The sequence below is a fragment of the Rana temporaria genome, chromosome 1 (assembly GCF_905171775.1).
Source record: "Rana temporaria chromosome 1, aRanTem1.1, whole genome shotgun sequence".
NCBI lineage: Eukaryota > Metazoa > Chordata > Amphibia > Anura > Ranidae > Rana > Rana temporaria.
The window spans coordinates 231969402-231990716 of record NC_053489.1 but is presented as its reverse complement, the minus strand read 5'-3'; the positions used below and the strand labels follow the sequence as shown (position 1 = coordinate 231990716).

General features: G+C 42.9%; 1 protein-coding gene across 2 annotated transcripts in view; it reads left to right on the top strand.

The window, feature by feature from the left end:
- The window catches only part of SGSM1 (small G protein signaling modulator 1), a 270220-nt gene that overhangs the window by 55271 nt on the left and 193634 nt on the right, over positions 1-21315 (top strand). For both annotated transcript variants that reach the window (XM_040351471.1, XM_040351463.1), the window contains exon 3: positions 17164-17239. In XM_040351471.1, the coding sequence (XP_040207405.1) occupies positions 17164-17239 (76 nt within the window). The remainder of the gene's footprint in view (positions 1-17163; positions 17240-21315) is intronic.

The window sequence follows — 21315 nt, the reverse complement described above, 5'->3', positions numbered from 1 at the left end:
CTTGTCCGCAGCTGGAAAAAGCAACCTGAATCTCTCCATCTGCAAACGTGAAAGAGAGTCTGCAATGACATTCAACCTACCAGCTAAATAGCGTTTAGCTGGTAGCCTTGATCCATACATTCAAGCTCAGGTATTTAAAGACAATGTACCGGATTAAAGAAATAACGGGAGGTTATTTAGATGACAGGTAATTTGTCGCAAATAGGACCCCTTTATTATCGGTGCTTAAGAGCATTCTTTTATTTATAAAATACTCACCCCAAACCTCCAAGGCAACCACGATGGGAAATAGCTCCAGAATCACTATGTTTTTTTGGTGGCCCTTTTGTCGCCAATCTGTATGCCACAGCGAAGTGCACCAGTGGGTTCTCCACAAGGCTTAAAAACCCACTGATCCCACTGCGTCTGTGAATAGACAAAAATCCTGATCAGTTATGAAATCTGACTGAAAAATTGCTCTACCATTAAACTTGTCCAGAAATTGCGACCATACCAAAAGATCCTCTCTAATCTCAGAAGTGATCCTGATATGGGAGGTGGGAGACTTGAATCCAGAGATAGCTAAATAGAGTCTCCTGGAAAATATCCGGCCAACCGGAAGGACTCTGGTTGCAAATGTCAAAAGACCGAGCAATTTCTGTACCTCTTTCAAAATGACCTTCTTTCTCCTAACTAATGTATAGAGATTATCCTTTAATTGCATGATCTTGTCAGCCGGAAGTTCGAATTCAATTGACGAGGTATCAATAGTGATCCCCAAGAAAACTAACCTTGTTGTGGGAAGTATTATTTTTTCATGGGCCAAAGGAATATTAAATGACCCACAAATATCTAGGAGGGAGTTCAGGACATTCGAACAATCAGAAACTGAATTAACTAAAAAAAGAAAATCATCCAGGTAATGCAATAAAAAAGAAGAACCAGAGCGCTGTTTGACTACCCATTCAAGGAATGTCGCAAATGCTTCAAAATAAGTACAGGATAGTGAGCATCCCATTGGGAGGCATCGGTCAAAAAAGAAGCAGTCATCAAAAACGAAACCTAAGGAGTTAAATGATAAAGGGTTAATGGGTAACAAACGAAAAGCAGATTGGACATCAGTCTTTGCAAGAAGAGCACCCTGACCGAACAAGCGGATTTTCACTAAAGCATCCTCAAATGAGGAATAGTGCACCGAGGACATCTCCTCACTAATTTGGTCGTTCAGAGAGTCCCCTTTAGGAGCAGACAGGTGATGTATTAACCTAAACGCCCCGAGTTCTTTCTTTGGGACGGCCCCAAGGAGGGAAATTCTGAAATTTGTAAAAGGGGGGGTGCAAAAATGGGCCCGAGATCCTACCCTCCCGGAGTTCCTTGAAAATCTTTTCCCTGACTACTTCAGGAAATTCCAAAGCTGACATTAAATTTTCTCTTACCACACAGCCTAGGCCAAGAAAAGGAGGAAGCAAAAAACCTTCATTAAACCCCTGGAAAATAAGCAGGGCCATCTGCCTGTCTGTGTATGATTGAAGCCATGGGAGCATTTCTGACAGACTCACCGGAGATGGGTCTTTTTGATAAGGTGTACCCATTTTGTGACTGGTTGGAGTTTGCCATTTTTTTAAAACATTTGGCAACAGGGTGAGCCCCTGCGCAAAATGAACATTCGTGCCTGTATCTGCAAGACCCTGGAAATTTGCATTGGACATCATTGAATGAGAATCACACCCCTTTTCTATATGAGTGTAGGGGCAGCGGGCTGCTGTTTGGCAATAAATGTCCTCTGGGGGAAAAAAAGATTAAGCCATAACCCAATGTCTTTTGAACCCCATGTCAAACTAGGATGCACAGACAATTTTTGTCTAAATGATTCGTCGTACACGAACCGAGAAACCCCACCAAAGTTTTTGTAGGCTTCCAAAATGATGTCCAGGTGTTGCAACAGACCGACACTTTTTTCAGGGCATTTCTCACAAATAATACTTGAATAAATTAAAAAGGCCTGTAGCCAATTGTTGAAACTCCTGGACACCGGCCTGCGTTAATCCTCCTTCTTCTCCTCTTTCTTGTAATTTTTAAACAAAAATCCTCTTGAGGAGGGAAGCAGGGACAACAAGTCCACATACTCCCCCCGGACAATTTTATCTTTTACAGCAGAGGGTAAGTGATAGCCTAGTGGAGATAAAGTACATGGTAAAGCTTGCCTGGTGCTTGTCTCAGGAACATTAGTAGGGGTATCTGAACTAAACCCTGGTGAAAAGGCAGGTCCAGGGACCACTGTGGGAATACTGCCACCCAACCCCAGAGTGTCTTGCGCCCCTTCAGGAATAGCCCATTCTGTAGCCGCAGAGGTAGCAGTGGCCTGACCAGTACTAGGCGCATTAGGTTTCATACCAGCAATTAAAGAAGAAAGTGAAGCAGTGAGAGAGGATAACAAATGCAGCTTTGTAAAATTCGCATTACCTGGAGCTGTTGCAGGAGCCACCTGAGAGCACACAACAGGGATCTGATGTGCCTCTAAGGGCCCTTTCACTTGGGCGGATCAGTAATGATCCGCCTCCGTGTGTCCGTCAGCTCAGCGGGGATCGCTCCGTAAAGTCCCCACTGAGCCGTCGGCTGAAAACGGGACATACATTGGTCCCTATGTGATTGAAAAGACAGGGCGGTCAGTGTGCAGGGACCGCCCTGTCTTTTCTCCGCTCTCCCCTATGGGGGGATCGGATGAACACGGACCGTGTGTCCGTGTTCATCCGATCTGCAGACGGAAGAAAAACTAGGATTTTCTTCCGTCCGCAAAATCGGATGTTTGCGGAGGCGGGTGATTACGGGTGTCAGCGGATGTTCATCCGCTGACACCCGCAATCACATAGGGACCAATGTATGTCCCGTTTTCATCCGCAAATGGATGGATGAAAATGCAGACATACAGTCCGCACATGTAAAAGGGGCCTAAAGATGTGTGGGTGCTGGAGCCAGGAAGAAATTCCCTGGTCTCAGGAGTGCCGCTGTGCTGTCCCATGCTGCTGCCAGTACCGGCCAGCCGACCGGATCCTCCTAAGGGGGTTGCAGTTGAGGAAGGAGAGGGAGCCGGATCTTGACGTGGAGATGACCTGCATACTGCTGACCGACCACCGGGGGGCGCGTTGGGGGTACCGCTGCATGCCGCTCGTCAAACGCCATGCTGAGAGCGGCCCTGGCTGTTCCTTTGAGTGGGAGGGAGACTCTGGCGAGTAGAAGGGGCAGAACTGACAGACAAGGGAGTCTTGCTTCTCTGCGACCTCCTTCTTTTAGCTGGGGAATGGTCTGTGGTGTAGGACTGAGAGGGACGGCTCGGCATCCCGCCCGCCAATGGGAGAGCTGACTGTAGGCATAGCCACACTCGCATTAACTCCTGATAGAGGAGACACATCCGAGTCCAGTGGGCGGGGAATGATGTAGGACGCAGCTTGTGATGAGGGGGGAGAGGCAGAGTAAGGGGGGGCTGAGAGGCGGAGGCAGACGTCATACCTTGTACCTCCCCGGAGGCATGCACCACGTCCTGCAGCTCTGGAGCCTGTGTCAGAGACAAGCAATACTGCATCCAGGATTCCCCATCCTCGGCCCCAGCCCTTTCCAGGAGGTGACGAACTAAGCTCTTCATGGCACTGGAAACGCAGGAGAAAAACACAGGGAGTTCACAGGTAGGGCTTCCCGATGATCTGATCACATCAGGCCTGCTGTGTCTGCCCTATATAGACTCTTTCCTTTCCAGAACCTTCCTTGGTACCATGTGACCCTACCTATGACCTTTCATTGGTTCCTAAGATTACCTGTTCCTGTACCTGATACCTGTACAAGGGGAGGGGCTAAACCCCTTTTACCTTAGCCTCAATCCCAGCCTATTACCTAACAGGTGAGGGAAGATGAGGGGGACCTAGAAACTCTCTTCTGCACCATTCCCATGAGCTTGGGCGACTAAAACAGTCCCCGTCACTGACATGCTCAGCTTACCTGTAGGTAAAAATGACCAAGCAGGGTTTACTACCGCTTTAATAGCTATAAAGCATGTTTTTGAACTAAATGTGGATACCTGCCTGAATTGTTCTCTACCTTGTACTATTTATTCTGGGCTATTCTAGCTTAGCATGAGACGTGGCCATGTCTAATTCTTAAACAATATGAGCCTTTATACAGAAAGGAGCAAGGACACAAAAGATAAAGCTTCATATTACTTGGTCACTAATTATTTGCTAAGTACTCTTGAAACACCATTTTTTTTTTTCTTGAGGCAAAGTGAATATTCATTTTATTTCCTATTTTTGAGATGTCTGAATATAATAATTTCAAATGAAATAGCACAACGTATGCTAATTTATTCAAATGTCTTTTTGTATTAGAGACATTAACCACATTGATTCGATAAAGGATGATGTTAGCCAGCAGCTTAATTTGTGTATAAGCTTAATTCCCTTCTGCTTTTATAGCTGCATTTAGGCTACAAGTAATAATACATGTTTTAGAGCAGTGTGCTTATTGTGTTCTATGCCAGATTAGTAAACTGTTCAGAACATAAAAAGAATTGGTGAACAATTTTATATGTGCATTCCGCATTGCAATTTAAAGTACTAGGTTCTAAATTTTTAATGGCCATTTTTCTTTAAACGATTGTGTGTACGCGGCATAAGATGTTATGCTTCACCCATTTTTTTGGGTCAATCTAAATTTGTCTTTGGCCATTTATATCACCTTCTGCTTAGCATAAAACTGAGTTACCAGAAGTAGGTATTTTATTCAGTATATTCAAAAAAACATCAAAGAATGAGTAACATAAATTACTGCAGGCATGTTCAGCATTAAAGTATAACTAAAGGCAAAAAAAAATTCTAATGCATCAAAATGTTTGCCAGCTTTAATTGCTGTCTGTGCCCTTGTTCTACTTTAAGGCTGAACTCCAGGCAGACATCTAAATACACATTTTAAATGCATATATAAGAACTGTATTACAAGGCTGTTACCAGTATTTGTAATTCTGTGTACCATCTACAGCCCCAATTCAAAAATGTTGGGATGCTGTGTAAACTCGCATAAAAACAGAATGCAGTGTTTGCAGCTCTCATAAACTCATATGTTATTCACAATAGAAAATAGAAAATGTTTAAATTAAGAAAATGCAAGTTATTTTGAAACTAATGGCAGCAACAGGTCTCCAAAATGTTGGGACAGGTCTACAAAAAGCTGGTAAAGTAAGACCCCTTTCACACTGAGACGATGCGCTGGTGGGAACGCTCCAAAAGTCCTGCCAGCAGCATCTTTGGAGCGGTGAGAAGAGCGGTGTGTTTACCACTTCTCCACCGCTCCTTCCCATTGAAAACAATGGCATGGTATTAACCCTTTTTCGGGCGCTAGCGGGGGTTAAAACCGCACCGCTAGCGGCCGAATACCCCCACAATTCCACAGCAATTCCGACGGTATAGCGCCGCTAAAAATAGCGGCGCTATACCGCAACCACACCTCCCGCCACGGTGTGAAAGGGGCCTAAGACCCCTTTCACACTGAGGAGTTTTTTAGGCGGTACAGCGCTAAAAATAGCACTGCTATACCGCCTGAAAAACTCCTGCCCAGCAACCTCAATGTGAAAGCCAGAGGGCTTTCACACTGAGGCGATGCGCTGGCGGGAGAGAAAAAAATCTCCTGTCAGCAGCATCTTTGAAGCGGTGAGAGGAGCGGCGTGTATACCGCTCCTTCACCGCTCCTTCCCATTTAAAACAATGGGAACCGCGGCAATACCGCCCGCAATGCGCCTCTGCAGAGGCGCATTGCGAGCGGTATTAACCCTTTATCGGCCGCTAGCGGGGGTTGATACCGCCCCGCTAGCGGCCGAATCCCGCGGCAAATCCGACGATATAGAGCCGCTATTTTTAGCGTCGCTATACCGCCACCGCGGCTCCCGCCCCATTCTGAAAGGGGCCTAAGTTGTACTAGCAAGGAACAGCTGGAAGAACATTTTGCAACTAATTAATTTAATTGGCAACAGGTCAGTAACATGACTGGGTATAAAAAAAGCATCTTGAAGAGTCCAAGGGATTGATTTACTAAAAATCTAGTGCAGCTGTGCATGGTAACCAGTTTCTAACTTCAGCTTGTTCAATTAAACTTTTTGACAAAACAAACATCTGGAAGCTGATAATTTTCTATACAGAGCTGCTTTTGCACTCTAGTTTTAGTAAATCAACCCCACAGTGTACCTGGCACCTTCAATCATGAAATCTATATCCAGATTTTAGAGCAGCATATGCTCCCATCCAGATTACGTCTTTTTCAGGGAATGCCTTGCATATATCAGTAATACAATGATAAACCACATACTTTTGAATTGGAGTTTTAGATTTCCCTTCTAGACAGCATTGCTAAGTCCGTGACCTAATCTTTCTTCAAGTGATTGTAAAGGTGCGTTTATTTTTTAAACCTGCAAGGTAAAGCCATAATGTGCTAGTATGCATTGCATGCTAGCACATTATGTGAAACCTACCTGAAAATTAAGCATTCCAGTGATGCGATATGAATCACTGGAGGCCGTCTGCAATTACGTCACTCCCGCGCATGCGCGGGAAGCCGCCGTTTACAGCACAGGATTTTGAGGGAACAGCCCGGGTGCCCGTTCCTTCAGAGCGCATTCGCCAATTATGTCGGCTGCACATATAGTAAGTATTTCCTAAACGGTGCATGTTTAGGTGATGTTTACAGTACCTATAGGTAAGCCTTATAATAGGCTTACCTATACGTAAAAGTAAAAGATTTAGGTTTACAACCACTTTAACAAATATGGTATAATTACCTGTTCTATGCACTGGTTTTGTACAGACCAGCCCTGACGCTCCTCTTCTCAGAACTTCAGCCAGTGCTTCTGACTCTTTCACCCCCGATGAGTGCCCCATAGCAAGCGGCTTGCTATGTGGGCACTCATGCGTACACGCTCTCGAGACCCTCTTTGTGTGTCCATAAGACACACAGAATGTAGAGCTCAGCCCTGTCCCCCGCTCCCTCAACACTAGCTGTGATTGACAGCAGAAGGAGCCAACAGCTTTTGCTGATGTATGTGAACCAATGATGATGAGAGCGAGAGAGAGCCTCGGCTCTCAAGCACATTGCTGGATCGACATTGGGCTCATGTATGTAAGAAGCATAAAATTCAGTAAGGTAAAAACAACTTCTGCCTTTACAGCCACTTTTACTGCAGTCACATGTCCCAGTATTTCTGCTGGGTGCCTCACGTCTAGCAACGTAAAACATGTCATACTTACCCCGCCAGCCCTCTGGACCCCTCCTCCGCTTACTCATGCATGCTTGCTCCCTAGAATGCTCTCTGCTTCCATAAGACACAGCCACGCCATGCTCCTGCCTCTCTGGCTGTGATTGAGAGCAGTCAGAGCCAATGGCTCCTGCTGTTGCATCTCAGCCAGTCAGGAGAGAGAGCCTCAGTTCTTGCGCACATTGCTGGATCGAGACTGGGGTTATGTAAATATTAGAGGGGGCTGAGGGGGAGCTGCACACTAAAGTTTTTTTTACCTTCATGCATAGAATGCATGAAGGTAAAAAATAAATTCAGCCTTTACAACTTCTTTAACTGTTTCTGGTTGCTAAATTGCCACAAAACAAATTGTTATGCGGTTTTCTTTTGAGGTAGGCTTAGACAAAAATTAGCTGTGTGCAGTAAAGCATCTGCAATTGAAGAGTTTCATATTTTTAAAGTTCCCTAGTGCTGAGGTTGATTTCAATGACATTCCTATTTTTGGCAAAGTAATAAGGCATGTTTTGTGTTTAAAAAGGACTGCAACAATTCATTCTGTTTATAGAACAGGCTTTGTTGTATTTAACCATGCCACCTTAGGCCACATACATTTCTCAAATTCATTTACAATTCTAGTGTTGTCCCTGCCTTCTCTTCTCCTCTCTTATAAGCATATTCAGGAAGGGAGACCAACAGCAAGCTGCAATGCAGAATAGTCTGAATGAATCAAACGTTGCTTCACGATTTCAAACCAGCAATGCAGTCTGACTTTGGGGGCAATTTGGAAGACATCTGTGCGGGTTCATGCACAAATGTCTATTCAAGGAAACTATGGCAGGTACTTGCAATAGGTATATGTGAGAATATATTTGGTTTAAATTAAAGCATAAATGGATTAAATTGACTTTTTCACATCTGCATGGAGATCAATTTTTATTGTATACTGCAGCTTTAATGTGCTAAAATAATTGTAATATGCCTGTGCACACAGGCGCGTAAACAAGCGGCTTGTATTCTTCAGTAAAAAATAAATAGAAGAATTTGCTTATTTGGTCAGTTATTTATGCCTCATACGTGCAAATGCCCATACTTTACATATTGTGCAGGACAAGAACGCAAGAATACATCTTTGTGCATTTGCGCGTGAAAATGCACGGACGCATATACGCAAAAATGCACATAAATGCGGGCAAATACATACATTGAAACGGATGAAAAAGTAGATGCCCAAACAGGAGTATCGCGCAAGAGGCCTTAATTAAAGTGACTGTAAATGCTTGTTTTTTTTCCGTTTCTATTAAAAGCCACTTGCAATGTGTGCACTCATTCATGCTCACCCCCTAGTCCTGCTCTGTGTTTCCATTAACACACAGTGTGGCTCGGGCCTGCCCCCTGCTCCCTCTTCACTGGCTCAGATTAACAGCTGCTGTGTCTGAGCCAATGAGGAGAGAGAGAGAGCCTCTGCTTTTGTGCAAATTGCTGGATGCATGCAGAAGGTTTTTTACCTATATGCAGAGAATGCATTAAAGCGGTGGTTCACCCTAAAAACGAAATTTTCTTATTCCACTGCCCCCCCACATTACAATCCGATTAAGGCTCTTATTATTTTTTCCATGCTGTACATACCTTAGTACAGCATATTCACCCGTGCATCCGGGTTGCGAGTCCCGCGGGAGTGGGCGTTCCTCACATGTGTGTGATTGACATTTTGCCCAAAAACGAGCTCCCCCCGTCGCATAAGCCGCGTCACGATTGGCGAAAGGAGCCGAACGGCGATGCGCATGCGCAGTATAGCGCCGACTCGCCGTTCGGCTCCTTTCGCCAACCGTGACGCGGCTTACGCGACGGGGGGGAGCTCGTTTTTGGGCAAAACGTCAATCACCGGCATGTGAGGAACTTCTTTGTATGTATGGATTGCACTGGTTGTTACCGACATGGGGTAAAAATTTCATGTCAATAGCACTTTTAGAAATACACTATATTACCAAAAGCTTTGGGATGCCTGCCTTTACACGCACATGAACTTTAACCACTTAAGCCCCGGAACAATATGCTGCTAAATGCCCAAAGGCGTTTTTACAATTTGGCACTGCGTCGCTTTAACAGACAATTGCGCGGTCGTGCGACGTGGCTTCCAAACAAAATTGGCGTCCTTTTTTCCCCACAAATAGAGCTTTCTTTTGGTGGTATTTGATCACCTCTGCGGTTTTTATTTTTTGCGCTATAAACAAAAATAGAGCGACAATTTTGAAAAAAATGCAATATTTTTTACTTTTTGCTATAATAAATATCCCCCAAAAACATATATAAAAACATTTTTTTTCCTCAGTTTAGGCTGATACGTATTCTTCTACCTATTTTTGGTAAAGAAAATCGCAATAAGTGTTTATCGATTGGTTTGCACAAAATTTATAGCGTTTACAAAATAGGGGATAGTTTTTTTGCATTTTTTTTTATTATTTTTTTTTTACTACTATTGGCGGCGATCAGCGATCTTTTTCGTGACTGCGACAATATGGCGGACACTTCAGACAATTTTGACACATTTTTGGGACCATTGTCATTTTCACAGCAAAAAATGCATTTAAATTGCATTGTATATTGTGAAAATGACAGTTGCAGTTTGGGAGTTAACCACAGGGGGAGCTGTAGGAGTTAGGGTTCACCTAGTGTGTGTTTACAACTGTAGAGGGGTGTGGCTGTAGGACTGACGTCATCGATCATGTCTCCCTATAAAAGGGATCACTCGATCGATACGCCTCCACAGTGAAGCACGGGGAAGCCGTGTTTACACACGGCTCTCCCCGTTCTTCAGCTCCGGGGAGCGATCACGACGGAGCGGCTATAAACAAATAGCCGCGCCGTCGTCCCGGATCGCTCCCCGTGGGAATCCGAACGCAGTGGGGGGGGGTCCCGATCACACCCCCCACCCGCTAGAAGGCAAGGACGTATATATACGCCCTTCTGCCTGTCCGTGCCATTTTGCGGACGTAAATAGTCGTGCGGCGGGCGTTAAGGGGTTAATGGCATTCCAGCCTTAGTCCGTAAGGTTCAATATTGAGTTGGCCCACCCTTTGCAGCTATAACAACTTCAACTCTGTGCAGGCCAGTCAAGTTCCTCCACCCCAAACTTGCTCATCTATGTCTTTATGGACCTTGCTTTGTGCACTAGTCCAAATCATTTGGTAGATAGAGGGATTATGATATGAGGTTGTTTTTCTGGACCCTTAGTTCCAGTGAAGGGAACTCTTAAGGCGTCTGCATACCAAGACATTTTGTACAATTTCATTCTCTCAACGTTGAGGGAACAGTTTGGGGATGGCTCCTTCTTGTTCCAACATGACTGCGTACCAGTGCACAAAGCAAGGTCCATAAAGACATGAATAAACGAGTTTGAGGTTGAGGAACTTGACTGGCTCGCACAGAGTCCTGACCTCAACCTGATAGAACACCTTTGAGATTAATTAGAGCGGAGACTGCGAGCCAAGCCTTCTCATCTAACATCCGTGCCTGAACTTCGAAAAATAGTGATTTGTGCTCAATACTCATTTTACCCGCTGTACAACTGCATATAGATCCATAACGAAGAGTTGCATTGTATATTGGAGTTTACTCACACTTTAAGGGTGTGCATGAAAAACACGTGTAACATATGATTTTGTGAATTTTTTATTTAGTTTCCCATTGAAATTGGTTTACGGACAGAAATGCCCCATTCTGCTTCAAAAGTAATGATCCTCAAAAATCACAACAAAGATTCTATTCAGTGGATTTCACAGCTTAAATGGGTTGTAAAGTTTTTATTTAATTTTTTTAAATAACAAACATGTTATACTTAACTCCACTGTGCAGCTCGTATTGTCGGATGTTTTTTCACAATAGGATGCATTAAGGTGAACAAAAACATTTACCATTACAACCCCTTTAAGGCTACATGCACATGTGCACATTTTCCCATGTAACGCAATTACACTGCATTTATCTGGCCCCCAGGATGTCCTGGAGCTGCATACAGCTGCCCATAGGCATAAATAGGTGAAGGTAGCTGTACAGAGCTATGTTCTGCTATTTGTGTGTAGTAATGTGCGTTAGGTACATTACATATGTGTGCATGTGCAACTCTGTGCAAAAAGCTATGTACGGCTGTTTTTAACCCATTTGTGTCTATGCTCCTGAGCACCATAAATATGTGTCTTTACACTGCATGGGCCCATGTTCATGAAGCCTAAAACTCCTGCTGGTTGTTTACATTAGAATGCAGACAGCCTTTCAAAATTCTGATGCAACAGAAAGCAAATGAAGGATGAGCTAAGATTTTTAATGCCTGTGTTATACATTTTTTAAATACATTTCTACTCAATGCTTTTAGGACCAATTCACACCTGTGCATTAAAAAAAAGTACTGTTTGCTGCATCTTTAGTGGGCTTTTATGAAAATACATGTTACATTGAGTTAAGTTGTAGTGCCTAAAACACATGTTAATCAAAACACCACACAAAGGTCAACAAGCCCTTAACCACTTCCCCACCGCGCCATAGACAAAAGACGTCTACAGCGCGGTGGAGTTATTCTGGGAGGACGTCCCTGGGACGTCCTCCCAGAATCCTTCACTCGCGCGCCCCCTGGGGCACGCTCCCGGAATCATCTGTGAGCGCCGGGTCTAGAAGACCCGGCGCATCACAGATCGCGGTAAATTGCCGCTGATAGCGGCCGTTTACCACGTGATCGCTCCGTCAAATGACGGAGCGATCACTTGTAAACAAACCGGCGTCATGTCATGACGCCGGTTCCTCCCTCTCCTCTCTGTACCGATCGGTACAGTGTGAGAGGAGAGGGGGGAGAGCGGAAGCAGCAGCAGCTGCTGTGGGCTGGATCTGTGACAACTGCAGTCACTGATCCAGCCATCCCTCCCTGCGCAATACTCTGAAATAACACCAATACTCTGCAATACCCCCATACTCTGCAATACCCCCCATAATCTGCAATACCCCCCATACTCTGCAATACCACCCATACTCTGCAATACCCCCCATACTCTGCAATACCCCCCATACTCTGCAATACCACCAATACTCTGCAATACCCCCCATACTCTGCAATACCCCCCATACTCTGCAATACCCCCAATACTCTGCAATACCCCCAATACTCTGCAATACCCCCAATACTCCGCAATACCTGCTAATATGACAGAAACTAGATTTGTTTTTATTTTTACAGAATTTTCAGTGTTTTTTCTTTTATAGCGCAAAAAATAAAAAACCCAGAGGTGATCAAATACCACCAAAAGAAAGCTCTATTTGTGGGAAAAAAGGACAAACATTTCAGATGGGCACAATGTTGTATGAGTTATTGTCATTCAAATTGTGAGAGCACCGAAAGCTGAAAATTGGTCTGGTTAGGAAGGGGGTTTAAGTGCCCAGTGGTCAACAGGTTAAAGATGAATGACGGCTTGTTTTTATTGCTTAAGCAGACTATGTAAATACTTAAGTAATATGTAAACCCAACATTTCATATTCCTGATATATGTCTGTTGTACCAAAAGTATCCTGTTCTGTTTGTATTGCTTTCTTTTGTGTGAAAAAAATCTGGTGTTCCTGCCAGGCCCTCTGCTTTCCTATCAAAAACTGGCTACACTAGGCATAGTGCACAGCATTGTCAATTCTCTAGCTGTGCTGAGAACTCAGCCTGCTCTCCTCCAATAATCAGACTTGTCTTAACATGCTCCCCCCCGCACAGCCATTTATTGGAAAAGACAAGTGTGCTGCTGTTTCTCCTCCCCCAGCTCTCTGAGCTCCTTATGCAGTTGAGAACAGAGGGTATGTGATCACTTAATAAAAGGGGGAAAAAACGGTATTTACAGTATGTCCCCTATGGCTTGAATATCGATATAGATGTGAACGCCTTTATAAATAATGCCTGATGTCGTTTATTTTGTTGTACCCGTTGTGTCATGCAAGGATGGGCCTTTATTATTTATTTTTTGCACACACACAAAATTGGGGTGGGACCTCAACATCCCTTCACCTTTTTTATTTTTATGCTTTAGGTGTTTGCCAATTATTGGTGAAAATTTGTTACATGGTTTATTATAATCACATAACACACACATTTTGATATACCGATGTCTAACTATCATTGGTTCTTATTTCTTAGTTTTATATATATATATATATATATATATATATATATATATATATATATATATATATATATATATATATATATATATTTTATATTCACATAGTATCACTTTATTCACATGAGGTATCACTATTTATATTTTTCCCAATTCAAACAATTCCAAAATATAAATTTTTGAATATGTGGTTTGACCATCCATGGTTTAGGTACACCTGGTTGGGATTTTGGATGGTTTCACTAGGGGTCGCTAGGTTGATATTAAGTATGTTGTTATTTATACTTTAAGTATGTAGGTTGGTCGCTTTGCTGCCTGGTAAAATCCTTGGTTGGAATTTGCCTGTTGTACAATATTCTTAAATTTTTAATATTTTTTAAGTTATTTTTTAGTCATTTTTAACACCTAAAGGTGAGCCGTTCCGTCTGCTAAGTGCGGTGCTGGCATTCTTTCCCATAGTTAATATGGTGTCCTCTGGCCAATTCCTTGCAGCTCAAAATGAGGTTTGGTTGTATTTATAGCAGTGAGTCAGTGTATCGCCTTATTCCCATTGAAAAAGTCTGCGTATGACGAAACATGTCTGGGACGGCATGCAGTGATGTCACAGCATCGGTTTGAAGGAGGAAAGGCTCCTCTAGTGCCGGCCAGCATTGTTTACATGTTTTTAATTACAACGTTTTTGTAAGTACGTTTCTTTTATTTAACCACTTCCCACTCTGCTGCCGACTATATACGGCCGCAAGGTGGCTCTGATCTGCCGGGAGGCCGTCTATACAGGGAGTGCAGAATTATTAGGCAAATGAGTATTTTGACCACATCATCCTCTTTATGCATGTTGTCTTACTCCAAGCTGTATAGGCTCGAAAGCCTACTACCAATTAAGCATATTAGGTGATGTGCATCTCTGTAATGAGAAGGTGTGTGGTCTAATGACATCAACACCCTATATCAGGTGTGCATAATTATTAGGCAACTTCCTTTCCTTTGGCAAAATGGGTCAAAAGAAGGACTTGACAGGCTCAGAAAAGTCCAAAATAGTGAGATATCTTGCAGAGGGATGCAGCACTCTTAAAATTGCAAAGCTTCTGAAGCGTGATCATCGAACAATCAAGCGTTTCATTCAAAATAGTCAACAGGGTCGCAAGAAGCGTGTGGAAAAACCAAGGCGCAAAATAACTGCCCATGAACTGAGAAAAGTCAAGCGTGCAGCTGCCAAGATGCCACTTGCCACCAGTTTGGCCATATTTCAGAGCTGCAACATCACTGGAGTGCCCAAAAGCACAAGGTGTGCAATACTCAGAGACATGGCCAAGGTAAGAAAGGCTGAAAGACGACCACCACTGAACAAGACACACAAGCTGAAACGTCAAGACTGGGCCAAGAAATATCTCAAGACTGATTTTTCTAAGGTTTTATGGACTGATGAAATGAGAGTGAGTCTTGATGGGCCAGATGGATGGGCCCGTGGCTGGATTGGTAAAGGGCAGAGAGCTCCAGTCCGACTCAGACGCCAGCAAGGTGGAGGTGGAGTACTGGTTTGGGCTGGTATCATCAAAGATGAGCTTGTGGGGCCTTTTCGGGTTGAGGATGGAGTCAAGCTCAACTCCCAGTCCTACTGCCAGTTTCTGGAAGACACCTTCTTCAAGCAGTGGTATAGGAAGAAGTCTGCATCCTTCAAGAAAAACATGATTTTCATGCAGGACAATGCTCCATCACACGCGTCCAAGTACTCCACAGCGTGGCTGGCAAGAAAGGGTATAAAAGAAGAAAAACTAATGACATGGCCTCCTTGTTCACCTGATCTGAACCCCATTGAGAACCTGTGGTCCATCATCAAATGTGAGATTTACAAGGAGGGAAAACAGTACACCTCTCTGAACAGTGTCTGGGAGGCTGTGGTTGCTGCTGCACGCAATGTTGATGGTGAACAGATCAAAACACTGACAGAATCCATGGATGGCAGGCTTTTGAGTGTCCTTGCAAAGAAAGGTGGCTATATTGGTCACTGATTTGTTTTTGTTTTGTTTTTGAATGTCAGAAATGTATATTTGTGAATGTTGAGATGTTATATTGGTTTCACTGGTAAAAATAAATAATTGAAATGGGTATATATTTTTTTTTGTTAAGTTGCCTAATAATTATGCACAGTAATAGTCACCTGCACACACAGATATCCCCCTAAAATAGCTAAAACTAAAAACAAACTAAAAACTACTTCCAAAAATATTCAGATTTGATATTAATGAGTTTTTTGGGTTCATTGAGAACATGGTTGTTGTTCAATAATAAAATTAATCCTCAAAAATACAACTTGCCTAATAATTCTGCACTCCCTGTATACGGCCTCCGGTCGCACGCCATCGTGTCACACAGGTCCGGATGTCCGCCAGGCGCCCGCAATCGGCAGTCAAAGAGCCAGGGATGTGGAGCTCTGTGTGTAAACACAGAGCTCCACGTCCTGTCAGGGAGAGGAGACCAATGGTGTGTCCCTTGTACATAGGGACAACCATCGGTCACCTCCACCAGTCAGTCCCCCTCCCCCACAGTAAGAATCACTCTCAGGGTACATATTTAACCCCTTGATGCTCCCTAGTGTTAACCCCTTCCCTGCCAGTCACATTTATACATATGTATAAATGTGAATGGTCCCAAAAATGTGTCAAAAGTGTTCGATGTGTCCGCTGTAATATCGCAGTCGTGACAAAAGATAACTGCCATTACTAGTAAAAAAAAAGTAACAATTATATCCCCTATTTTGTAGGCGTTATAACGTTTGCGCAAACCAGTCACTATACGCTTATTGTGATTTTTTTTTTTACCAAAAATATGTAGAAGAATACGTATCGGACTAAACCGATTTTTTTTTTTTAAATGGGATATTATAGCAAAAACTAAAAAATATTGTGTTTTTTTTTTCAAAATTGTTGCTCTATTTTTGTTTATTGCGCAAAAAATAAAAATCACACAGGTGATCAAATACCACCAAAAGAAAGCTCTATTTGTGGGGAAAAAAGGACGTCAATTTTGTTTGGGAGCCACATCGCACGACCGCGCAATTGTCATTCAAAGCCTGACAGTGCCGAAAGCTTAAATTTCGCCTTGGCAGGAAGGGGGTATATGTGCCCAGTAAGCAAGTGGTTAAATAAATTCTTTCTATACGGAATTATGCTATGGTCTCCTTTCCTCTCATATGTTTACAACCCACGGACCATATGTATGTAAGAACCTAGCAGCTTTGCCTTAGTGGAATACCTGGGGTCTAATCCTGTGGACGGTGGCCGCGGCTGTGCATTGTATCAACACTGGTTAAGCTTGCCCTCTGGTAAGCGGCTTTACATTAGGTGGTGGGCTCTCACTTAATATTGGACTCACAAGAGGTGTTATTTGTAATGGACATACACTGGGACTATATGTAATATGAATTGGGACATTGATTTAACGTCCTTTACACATCAATCAATCCTGGTGTTGTGTTTTTACCATTGGCACAGTTTTTTTCTTATTACTGTTGTTTGTGCTTATCCCACCATTACTGCAGCCTTTTTTATTTTTTATGGTATTTTTATAGTTTATTTAGGATAGCGCAGTTTTCTTTTGCATTATACGGTATTTACAGTATGTGTGTGTGTATATATTTATTGCCTTTCATCTCTATTTTAAACTGAATGGGTTGTTTTGAAAGGTGTGGGTTTACATATACCCTAATGCATATGAACTGGGCACAGGTTCAATTTAAGCTGACTGTTGATTATAATATTTTTTTTTGTATTTTTACAGGTAAAGCAAATTATGGAAGAAGCTGTTACCAGAAAGTTTGTCCATGAAGATAGCAGTCACATCATCTCATTTTGTGGTAAGCAATGGCGTGCCGTGATAGGCATGTGTGTGGAACACACATAACATAAACAAATAGGAAGGAAATTTGTTTTAATTTCCCTGTTCCAGTATAAGGAGAGTTTATTACTATAAAAGAGCAAACAGCAGGGTGCACAAGCCTAGTGCATTACTAAAGGTTTATTGTAGAAAACAAAACATACAGAACAATTGATACTCACAAAAATAAAAGTATACAGGCGTTGTATGACACTAAATCTCAATCCAGTGCGTGAATAGCGTGGCCAAACACACACCGTAATGCTACGCTGGGAACTGACGTGTTTCAGGAGATGTATACCATTCTTCAGAGATGAAGAAGCTCTGTAGAAAGGGCTGCATCCCCCAAAAATGCGTCAGTTTTTCAGTGCAGTATTGGGGTGTGTTTGGCCATGCTGTTCCCCAACTGGATTGAGATTTAGTGTCAAACGATGCCTGTATACATTTATTTTTGTGAGTATCCATTTGGCTGTATGTTTTGTTTTCTACAATAAATTTTCAGTAATGCACTAGGCGTGTGCACCTTAGGCTTTTTACCAACCAAGAAACAGGAAGTGGGCTGTATAAGGTATTTACTGGCAGAAAAAAATATGTTTTACTATTCAAAGTTAAAACAACAAGGGCAGAGGATTTAATAGATGGCAAGATGAAAAAATTACTGAAGTTTAACTTTAAAGCAGAGGTTCCGTAGTTTTTTTTTTTTTTTTTAAAGCCAGCAGCTAAAAATACGGCAGCTGCTGACTTTTAAAAACGAGACACTTACTTGTCCAGCACGACCGAGATGTCAGCAGCCGAGGCTGAGCAATCGCTCGGTCCTCGGCTACTTCCGCCACCATCCTCGTGAGGGAATCAGGAAGTGAAGCCTTGCGGCTTCACTGCCCGATTCCCTACTGTGCATGCGCGAGGATCGCGGCGCGCCGTCACTGGTCCCCCCTCTCTCCTGGGAACAGTGTTTCCCAGAAGACAGCGGGGGGGGGGGGGGGGTGACATGACAAGGCTGGATTCCCTGCCGGAGTCAGAACCTGGAAGTGGTGCAAATACCTGTCTCAGACAGGATTCTGCACCCCCCTCCCCCTGAAAGGTGCCAAATGTGACACCGGAGGGGGGGAGGGATCCAAAAAGCGGAGGTTCACTTTTTGTGAGAACCTCCGCTTTAATTAACCTCCAATATATATTTTTTTTTTTCACAGAAAACATAAAATGGAAAAAAAAAAAAAAATTTAAAATGAGCAAATACACAATCAAGGATTACATTTATAAATAAAGGATTGTGACAGTCACTGATAGGTGAATCAATGACTGTGATCTAAAACACCATCTGGAACATACACCTACAGTGAATGTTTGGGGAATGTCACATTTACTACCTTTTACAAAATAGTTCTTAAAAAAGATTATAATAATATATGCAAAATGTTCTCTAAAAACACATGCATAACTTTTAATAGGTTGGTTGAAAAATAAAGCAGATTTCAGCTAACCAGCTCCATGAGCTAACTTTAGAGAATCAACACTCTGTATATGGCCTTATGCCGCGTACACACGGTCGTTTTTTGTGATGAAATAAAACAACGTTTTTAAAAACGTCATTTAAAATGATTGTGTGTGGGCGTCACATCGTTTTTTGTCTTCTAAAGAACGACCAAAAAAAAATTCGAACATGCTTCAATTTTTTATGTCGTTTTTCAAAATGTCGTTTTTTGTGTTATAAAAAATGATCGTGTGTGGGCTAAAACGACATTTAAAACAACGTTTTTAAACCCACACATGCTCAGAAGCAAGTTATGACGCGAGCTTGAATGGAACAGAGTGCTGTTGTACGTGTTGTACGTAACCGCGCTTTGCTAGAGCATTTTCTGAAAACGATGTTGTGTGGGCAACTTCATTTTTAAAAATGAAGTTTGAAAAACGTTGTTTTTTTTCATGACAAGACGAAAAACGACTGTGTGTACGCGGCATTAACCATTGGGTTGAACAGAAAAAACTTGACCGCTCCGACGTTAGTACAACCATCTCCACCGTTGAGCTGTCGTGTTCCCCCACCAAAAGACTCTGATCAGCGCTCTCAGCCATTGACTGAGAGCGCTGATCCGGAGCCAGTCGGCTGCTGATTTTCCAGCATGCTCGTCCGACAGAAGCCGGCCAATTGTCGAACCGACAGATATAAACACGGGCCGAATGTTGCTCAGTTTTTATTGAACCGGCCGATGTCTCCTGACATTCGACCCATGTGTATGGGGCTTAATTGAATTTCTCAGGTTTGTGATAGGTTTAGTCTAAGAAAGCAGCAGCACAAGAGATTGCTGTTGTTTATAATCTCTGTAGCAACTCAATATTAATTGTTTTTTTACTGCAAATGTGCAAAGTAATTTAGCTTCTAAAGTTGATAATAAAAAAGTGACAGATGGCCTTTCAATCAAAATGTTGCTGCTGTAGGCTACAGCCTGTGCTGTAGTCTACAAATCATCAAGTGTATTATACGCTCATTCATTCTTATGCAAACTTAATTTGGTGAATGTCCTCCTACTGAGAAGCTCCATAAGAAGCCAGTGAGATTTTTGCAAGTAGCTGTGAGATCTAGTCAGAAAATCACAGTTAAATCGTAACTCCTCTCTGGGTGATCTTTGTACATTGTACGGATTTTAACAAACTTTGTTGCAGATTCCTACCCTTTGCTATTCCACAGAAATAGCTTATTGTATGTGTCCATGTGCCGATTGAATCTGTTTGGGAGTGATTTTATAATTATCAATCAGCTGCTACATTTGCAGGGTTCTAATGAAAAAAGTGATAGGGTCTGCATCCCTTTAGACTTGGAGTATCTCACCAAAAAAATGAAATTTTTGTTGCAGGCAATGCCCAAAATCTTACTGCGTAAGTGCAGACTTCTGGGAAAATCAGCCAATCATTCAAGCAGGAAATTACATATTTGGGAGGCGTTCCGTACACCATCTGTGTACAGAACGCCTCCAGGTAGCCATATTGCATTTCATTTTACAGAAAGTTACAGTTCTGCAGATTGAAAAGCGAAGGTAATTTTTAATGACCTTCAATTGCAATATGACTTCTGTCGCAATGGTATATGCTATATTTTTTATTTGCTATTTTTTTTCTCCACTAAAGTGGAGTTGCACTATAAACATTAAAAAGTATTTAAACTCTGTAAGCTTTGCTGAGAGAGAGAGGGAAAAAATAAAACAGACAAAGGACATGGCATTTGTCAGCAGTCTTGCCTGTGGTCTCCCTAGAAAATAAACGTTCTCCATGTAGATACAACCATCTTGGTAAAAGCAGGGCTTTGCTTTCTTATGTTCACTCTCCAGCAGTGAGAACAGTGAACAACAGAGCAGTGACCTCACCAAATCTTGCTCCATATCTTCCAAGAATAGCAGTCAGAGGTGGCAGTGCCTTAGATTTCACACCTTAAATTGTACAGCTATGAGGCTTACTAAGCACTGCAGTGCCTAGCCACACTCACATACCAGTAAATGCACTGCAAAAAATAAATGCACCCATATTGATTAATAAAAAAGTGCACATATTTTTTGCATTGAAGACTGCAAAGCATTGCAAGCACAATCAGTGGATCACTGGGGCAATGCTCTGGCTTCTGCAGACTATGGCTTGGATTCACAAAGCCCTTGCGCCAACGTATCTCGAGATACGCCGAGTAAGTGCAAATATGCGCAGTCGTATCTGTGCGCCGCGCCCACAAAACTAGATATGCCTGAAAATAGGCTTCATCCGACCGACATAACTTGCCTATGCCGGGGTAGAGTGGGCGCATATTTACACTGGACGTATTTGGCGCTCCCATTGATTTTCTATTCACATATGCAAATGAGGGAGATACGCTGATTCACGAACGTACGTCCGTCCGACACACTGCGCGTAAAGTCATACGTCTGGCGCAAAGTTATGCCCCATAAAGGAGGTGTAACTCAGCAGCATCCATGCAGAGGGAACAAAGCCGTAGGCAGTGATCCGGCGTATCTTAGGGAGTAGTTCCGACGTGATTGTGAGCATGTGCACTGGGATGCGTCCACGGGACGGCGC